The 8213-nt window shown below is 48.9% G+C and overlaps 1 protein-coding gene and 1 pseudogene across 1 annotated transcript in view; one reads left to right on the plus strand and one right to left on the minus strand.

Moving 5' to 3' along the window:
• PALD1 (phosphatase domain containing paladin 1) overlaps nucleotides 1-1908 on the minus strand; it is a 31474-nt gene extending 29566 nt beyond the window's left edge. Inside the window, exon 1 of the mRNA XM_028109679.2 lies at nucleotides 1707-1908. Within this exon, the coding sequence (XP_027965480.2) occupies nucleotides 1707-1891 (185 nt within the window). The 5' untranslated portion in view covers nucleotides 1892-1908. The remainder of the gene's footprint in view (nucleotides 1-1706) is intronic.
• A 3576-nt stretch (nucleotides 1909-5484) lies between these two features.
• Nucleotides 5485-6538, plus strand: LOC114214181 (tRNA methyltransferase 10 homolog A-like; annotated as a pseudogene).
• Nucleotides 6539-8213: the final 1675 nt, after the last annotated feature.

An 8213-nucleotide genomic window follows, 5' to 3' on the forward strand; every position in this document is an offset into this window, starting at 1 on the left:
GGAAGCTTGGTATTTAGATCCAGTCTTCACATCTGATCTAAAACGTATTCAATCAGGAGTCAGCAAACCTTTTATATCAAGAACTGGACAGTAAATAATTTTGGCTTTGAGAGCCATACAGTTTCTCTTGCAACCACAACTCTGCAAATGAAGTGTTAAGCGTCCACAGACAGCATACAAAGGAATAGGAGTGGCGGTGTTCCAATAAAACTTTATTTACAAAAGCAGATGCTAGGTGGGATTCGGTCCACAGGATACAGTTTGCCAAGCCCTGTGTTGGGTGATCTCTAAGGTCCCTTCCCCACAAACATGCTACAGCCCCAGGGTCGCCGCGCTCACACTCGCTCCAGGAGGCAGATCTTTACAGCAGGCTCATGACTGTTCTGAGCCACACCACTTGGTTAAGTATTCTGCACATCATCACCGTGTAATCTGATAAGAAAAAGAAGACCCAGGGGGCGCCTGGGTGGCTCAGTCATTAAGCGTCTGCCTTCAGCTCAGGTCATGATCCCAGGGTCCTGGGATCGAGCCCCGCATCGGGCTCCCTGCTCAGCGGGAAGCCTGCTTCTCCCTCTCCCACTCCCCCTGCTTGTGTTCCCTCTCTCGCTGTGTCTCTCTCTGTCAAATAAAGAAATAAAATCTTAAAAAAGAAAGAAAGAAAAACAAGACCCAGAGAGGGGAAAGGATTTGCCTGAGGTCACAGACAGAGCAAAGCCCAGGATGTGTGTCTCCGACACTGCCCTCAAGGGCCAAACCTAGATGTGTCATCTCTGGTAGAGAGACAATATCAAGTCTCTTCTCTTCCCCTTATCAGGAGCACAGTAATGGATGAGGATTCTAATTTTCCTGTCAGGCCCCAAAGCCAGCAGGCCGATTTATCATTCCCACCCCTCAGGTCTCCTGACACAGCAAGTCCCATCTGCTAGGTCTCTGCCAAACTTCTATGTGTGGCACACAGTCCATTCTTAGCTCGCTGTGTCCTATTTCCTGCGTGCTGGAGGGGCCCAGAGGCAGATTCGACGTGAGCCGAGGCTTCCCGATTCACCGGGAGACAGAGCCAATGCCTCTCTTGTCTTCCTGGCCTCTGGCTCCCAGCACCCACTCCTTCACTGACCCCACAGGGCAGACAGGGTTGCAGAGCCCCCTTCCGGACCCTCTTCTTCTGGACGCATGTAGTGTATCCATGTGTCTCAAAATATGGTGCCAGAACCCACCCTCAGCCTCCTCCAGGAAAGTCCCTCAAGGACCTAATTAAGAGAGGTGACCAAAAGCTTCCAGCTTTTTCAGCCCCCAGCTCTTTTACGACCTGGTATTAACCTCAGTTTCGAACCATAATTACTAGTTGTGAAAAATAAATCTAAATTTTATGCATCTTAGTATATAAACTCTGTTTGAAAATGTTTGGCCAAAAATGATTTTCAAAAGGGTGTCCCCCCACCAGCCACTTCTCCTTCTCCATGCTTCCGGCCCTATGGACATGAGCTAAGAGACCCACAACAGAGACCCACTCAGGCACTTGCTTGCTGTGTTACTCCAGACAAACTGCTTAACCTCTCTGGGCCTCAGTATCTTCATCTATGAAAGCAGGTTGTAGACTCAGTGCTTTATGCCACCACTCCTCCGGGAAGCTGCCCCAACCATGTCTTCCAGGGACACGGTCACACGCACACACATGCACACACGCACGCACCCACCCCGCCACTCACGTGATCACGACGGGGGCCACTTTGTTGGGGATGATGGACTTGGCCTTACTGTTGTGCAAGCCTGTGGTCTGGAAGGAGTGGACACTGAGTGAGTGCTGACTGTCCATCGTGCCGCCCCCCTGGAGGCCCTCGAAGGGGGCGCCCGCCGAAACTGCCTGCTGGGCTGTGCTGGCCGTAGTACCCATAGTCCGCTGGCAGCCTCAGGACCCCAAACCTGCGGGATGAGAAGGCATGTAGTGGGGGGAAGGGGTGGGAAAATCCACAGCAGGAAGGGACCTAGCCCAGCTCCCCCTCCACCCCCATTGCCCAGATGCCAAGTCTGAGGCCCAGAAAGCGCCAGCTCAGCCTGCAGCGGGAGACAGAGGGCAGATGTGCCGCCTCCCAATGTTCCCTGAATGCGTACCCTGCGCCTGTCCCTTGGCTTCTGCTTTGGGGGGTTACGGACATGAAGAGACATAAAGACACAGCCCCTGAACCCTTACGGTTACACTCCTCTGGCAAAAATATGACTGTTAGGAAGGGGTTAGCCCTCCACACCAGGTCAGGACCTCGGGCTCTAAGTGACTGGGTCAGGCCACATAGAGGCAGGGCCCCCCCCCCCAGACGGACAGAAGTGGGAAGACCTGGAGCAGGTGCAGAAGGAAGTCAAGCTTGGGGGGGCACATCTGGGTGGCTCAGTTGGTTAAGCGACTGCCTTCGGCTCAGGTCATGATCGTGGAGTCCCAGGATCGAGTCCCGCATCGGGCTCCCTGCTCAGCGGGGAGTCTGCTTCTCTCTCTGACCCTCCCCCCTCTCATGCTCTATCTCATTCTCTCTCTCAAATAAATAAATAAAATCTTAAAAAAAAAAAAGCATCCCACTCGATTTCGGCACAGGTCATGATCTCAGGGTCATGAGATCAAGCTCAGCATCAGGTTCCATGCTCAGCAGGGAGTCTGCTTGAGATTCTCTCTCTTCTCCCTCTGCCTCTGCCCCTGTTCACTGCGTGCTCTCTCTCTCTCTCTCTCTCTTGCACACATGCATGCTAAAATAAATATATCTTTAAAAAGAGAGAGAGAGAGAATGTGGATGGAAACAGGATACAGGAGGTCACTCTAGCCATGAATATCACGAAATGAGGCTGGGGACATCCAAGGGTTCAGTGAAAGCACCAGGCCCCTGAACTTGACATCACCAATCATCAATGTCCCCATCAACAGCCAAAGATTCCGCCCCCCACAAGGCAGGCTGGGTGCCCTGGTGGACTCAGCAATTCCCCTGGTGGGGCTCTCTCCCAGAGAAATACTTAGGGATGTTCGCAAAAACCAGGCTTCTGGGATGTGTTGCTGCCAGAAGTGTTGTTTACAACGGCAAAACGCGGGTAACCACCTCCAGCCAACAACAGGGGCTCTGCTGAATAAAGTAGGGGCATCTCTAAGGTCAAAGGTTAAATAGCCATTGAAAATATCATACTGATGGATCTGGAAAGACATGGAGGACACAGGGATAGAGGGGCAGGTTGCAAGGCAAGAACGGGCTACAGTCCCATTTTAGTTCATGAAAGTGTATCAGGAGAAAAGCCTGGGAGATACACATCAAGATGCTAATGTGAGTTATCACCAAGTGATGAGATGAGAGTTCATTTGTGTCTTCTCCTTTTGCTTTTCCTCCTCTGAACACTGGGTAATAAAGTTATACAAATTAACAAATAAGAGAATGTCTGGGGAAATGGCCAGAGACGGGTGAGGAGTTGCTGGAGGGTGTGAGGAGCCGTCCCTAGACACAACAACTCCCTCAGCTGCCCTCAGCCCGGGGTGAACTGCTCCACATGGTGGGAACAATCCGCTCCAGCCACCCTGCCCTCTGGAAACCAGCAGTGGCACCCGGGGAAGAGGGTGGCGGAGGCAGCGGGTCAGCGGGTCAGTGTGAAGGCTGAGCTCACTGAGCCTTCTCTCCCCCAGGCCCTGAGTACTCGGGCTCCCCATCCCCAGAGCCGCCTAGACAGAATGACTGGACTCATCCACCCCTCCTCAAACCTTCCCAAACCACCACCTGTCCCTGTCCCTCTGCAGTCTGGAAAGGGCTCCCTCTCTCCCTCCAGCCCTGCCTTGTCACCCCTGACAACTCCCAGTAGCCATGTGACAGCTCTGTCAACATGCACACTTGTGTTTATAAGAGCCCCACTGCACTGTCCAATTTCTCCCTCCCTCCATCCCTCTCTCCCACTTTCCCTCTCTCTTTGTCTCTGTCAAACGTGGATGGAATGAGCCTCTGTTCCTAAACAGAAACACGGGCTGCTCAGAGAGCATGAGGGGCTCCAAAGTGGGCCCCAGCCTGCCAACAGCGGAGCCAGAAACTTCTCTCCACTTCCCCTGCTTTGGCAGGCCCCCAACCCAGCTCACCAAAGCTCCCCAGACCCCTCCCAGCAGCCTGGGCCAAGGAGGCATGGATAGGAACAGTCTCCTCCAGGAACAGGGGCACGGGTAACTGTCCCAAATGAGGGCATGAGGGACAGGAAATGGGAAGGGCCTACAGGAGGCAGCAGCTGCCCACAGCTGCCTAGCCAGGCCAGGCCCTGCCCGCTTTGGGCTGAGCTGCAGCCGACACCCCCACAGCTCCAGCTCCAGCCAGCCCCGTGTCTCACGGGCTCCACGGGCGACAACAGGCCCCAGCTGGTGCCCTGTCAGGGCAGCCGGGACATCATACACATGTGCACAGCTGCAGGCCAGAGGGCTGGGGGAGGGACAATATCCTTTGAAAGCTGACTGGCTTCCGAACTGTCTAGAGGAGGGTGAAGCCCCAGGATCTCCAGGCCTCCCACTCTGTAAAACTCCTCCTGAAACCTCTCTCCACTCTGCCTGGAGTGAGCCTCACCAGCCCAGGGGCCTCCTCCTGCTGGCCCTGTGCTGCAGGGCCCCGAGCAACTTCCCCATGTCCCCAGCCCTAAAATCACGCAGTAGGGATGGCGTGGTCCAAAAGCCTCTTCCAGATTCAAACAGATCTGGCTCCTAAGATTGGAGGTCACGCCCCAACTGCCCACTACCAGGGAAGGCGGTCAGCAAGGTGTGGGGGGGCGGGGTGTTAGTGGGGTCCCTAGTGCTCAAACCTCTGCTTGGGGGGAGAATGGGGAGGGCAGGGTGGAATGTAGGCAGACTGAAAGACGTGGTCCATAGAGCCTGGATGGTTTGTAAACAATTATGCTAGTCCAGAACTTTGTCAGATCATGAGTGAAGGCTGTCATCCCCACTGTGCCGCCGAGACAGGGACGTGGTCGCCATGGAGCCTTGCGGGCGGTTTACACCCCACTGCCGCCGTGCTGTTGTCTGGAAACACGGCTTGCACTCATCCCTCCTTTAAAGCCACAGGGACCCGGGGCCCTGCCCACAGGCGCTGGGGTGCTGTGACTGGCCAACTTTGGGCAACTGTGCGCCTGGCGGTCTGAGCCCCCAGGTTCTCACAAGTGACCTTATGAGCAGGCGAATCCCAAGGATTCCAGAATGAAGCCTAGCCTCACTGTGCCAAGCGAGCTATAAAGATGCTGCCGTGCCATCTGCAAACTGGGGTTCTCAACACCAGAGACCAAAAGGACAATCACAATCGCTTGGGTGTCTGCCATGCGGACGTGCGCCCATCAAAGGCACACTCCAGCTGAACGTCCCCATCCAAGCTGAGCGACAAGAGCCTTGTCATGGATGTGTCTTTACAAAATAAAAGTTAGCCTTGGCCTACGGTCAACATTTGTTTGGGGGTCGGGATCCGGTCCCTAGTGTATGAAGAGTTCGCCTTTCAGTATTTTCAGAGGCATCAAATAATGACCTCTGAAATGTTGCCAGCATTTATTGAGTCTTCTAATGTTGAAAGAAAGCAAAGCTTAAGTGAAGATCAAGAGAAGAGCCAGAAGCCAAGATTAGGTGAAGGGTTTGAACCAATATCTAAAGGACAGATGAAGAAGCTAATTAAACAGAAACGGTGGGAAGAACGAGAACTCCACAAACAAAAGCGGAAGGAAAAACGCAAGAGAAAACAATTAGAGCGACAATGTCACCTGGAATCAAACTCAGATGGAAATGACAGAAAACGTATCCGAAAAGATGTTGTTCACAGTACACTCCGCCTTATCGACTGCAGTGTTGACAGCTTGATGGTATTAAAGGACATTAAGAAACTTCATAAGCAAAAAAAAAAAAAAAAAGAAACTTCATAAGCAGATTCAGCAATGTTACGCAGAAAATCGACGAGCACTGCATCCCGTGCAGTTTTACTTGACAAGCCATGTAGGTCAGTTGAAAAAGAACACGGATGAAAATGACAAAGGATGGGTCAACTGGAAGGATGTCCGCATCAAACCAGAGGTTTTTTAGTGAATTCATAAAGAAAGAAGACCTGATTTATCCAACATCAGACTCACCTAATGTACTGAAATAATTAGATGAATCAAAGGCCTATGTGATTGGAGGGTTAGGTGAGTCCCATCACAAGGGACTCACATATAAACAAGCATCAGATCATGGAATTGATCGTGCACAGCTCCCCCTTAGAAATTTTGTGAAGATGAATAGTAGAAAGGTTTTGGCAATTAATCATGTGTTTGAGATTATTCTGGAATATCTGGAAACCAGAAAAAGGCAAGAAGCATTTTTTACTGTCTTACCCCAACAGAAAGGAGCTGTTCCCACAGACAAAGCCTGTGAAGGTTCTTTGCATAACAAGAAATCTGCCGGGGTTGAAGATGGATTGGACAGTGATTCCAGTGAGGAAGAAAATAGCAGAAATAACTAGAATCACCACATGAAGAAGAAAAGCAGGATAAAGAAAATAGCAATGAATCTAGAGTTAACTCTGTATCATACTAATGTCATCTGTTGTTTTTTGTTTTGTTTTTTGTTTTTTTAGCTTAAGGAAAACTTAAGGAGAAAATGAGGTGCTTCATAGAATATTCTAGTTGGGAGAAAATTTTATTTCCTCTTATTTCTGTTGTGAATTTTTAAAACTTTTTTTAGAGCTAAGTGATAAAAAGCCCTTATAAGAAAGTATTTTGGTTTTTGCATAAAATTTAAATGTTTAATTTTTAAAATAATTTTCTAAGTCTCAACAGTTTCTTGAGAATTTTACTTTATTGGTGAACCTTCATTCTCTTTTATTCACTGGATTATATTTTTTAGAATGTGCCTTCTGACGTTTCAGTTTTATTTTTTTATGTTTATATCAAGTGTCTTTCTGATTTATTGCCTACTTAGTTGTGGAGAGATATTCATAAATCTCCTGTAAGTCTACCAAAATGTTCTGTATGGGAGGCTACCTCCTATTTGCAGCTTTTTTATTGAACTCAGTTACTTCAAAAGAATGCAGTTATTTTAGGAAGAAGTATCAGACTGATAAGCTCAACAATTTATTTCTTTTGGACTATGGAGCCCATCTCTGTTCCTCCTCTGTGATGCCTTTTCGTGGTTCTAAAGCAATCACTGAAGAGTAAAGACTCTCCTTAATGTATTTTCTTAATTTCAATAATGGTGGTAAATTATTTCAATTACAAATGTAATTTTTCAGGCTAGATTATTTTAAAAGGCTGTTGAGTATCAATTTTGTCTTAAATTTAAAAGGAAACAGCTCTTAGCTATATCCTTTCCTTCTCTATGTACTTCTGTTAAATAAAATATTTCTTGGTTCTTAAAGTGAATAAAGTTAACTTTATATGTGCATCTGTCTATTAGCATATAATATGCAAGCTAATATAACTATGTTTCTGTAAATAATCTAAGCATGTATGAAAAAATATATATAATTGTATATAAAAAAAAGTTAGCCTTTGTTTACCGCATAGGTTATCTTGTTCACAAAACAGTAACTGACGACATGTATTACTACATCACCAACTTGTTTTTTAGTGTTTTGATACCTCTCTGAATACAACTTGCTTCCTCTGTAAGCCTGCATAGTCTGTGCACTTGAAAACATTCTGGAAAGGGGGTCCATGAGTTTCTGCCAGATTGCAAGAGGGGCTCTTGGCACAAAAAAAAAAAAAAGAAAGAAAGAAAGAAAAAAGAAAACGCTAATTTGAAGGAAGAACATTCTCCACCAAACGTAGGTCCTCCTTCACCTTCTCCTTTGTGTCTGCCTGTTAACACTTCAAAGCCCCTACAAAGCAGTAGGCACCCAACAAACCCATAAGGTCCTGGTCTCACTATGTCCATTTTCAGAGGGGGATGGCTGACAGCAGTGGTTGACAACTGTTCCTCATCAGTTTGCCTTCCTGCCTCCTCACAGCTGACCCTGAGAACCAGAGCACGCCCCACACCCTCCCTCCCTCTTGGATCCCCACTCAGCCACTCCATTCTCTGCCAGAGCACCCCAGACACAGCCTCCCAGAGAGGGAGAGAGGTGCACAGTTTCCCACGGAGGGATCGAGGACTCCAGGCCCCATTTCACCCACAAAAGCCCTCAGCGACCAGCTAAGGAGCCACAGAATCATCTGGACTACAGCTATCATGACGTCTGAGGAAGTCCCCCCACACGGACACGCGTCCTCCT

Source organism: Eumetopias jubatus, unplaced genomic scaffold (genome assembly GCF_037043125.1).
Source record: "Eumetopias jubatus isolate StellerSeaLion01/CBP00866 unplaced genomic scaffold, mEumJub1_p1.0 scaffold_17, whole genome shotgun sequence".
NCBI classification, from domain to species: domain Eukaryota; kingdom Metazoa; phylum Chordata; class Mammalia; order Carnivora; family Otariidae; genus Eumetopias; species Eumetopias jubatus.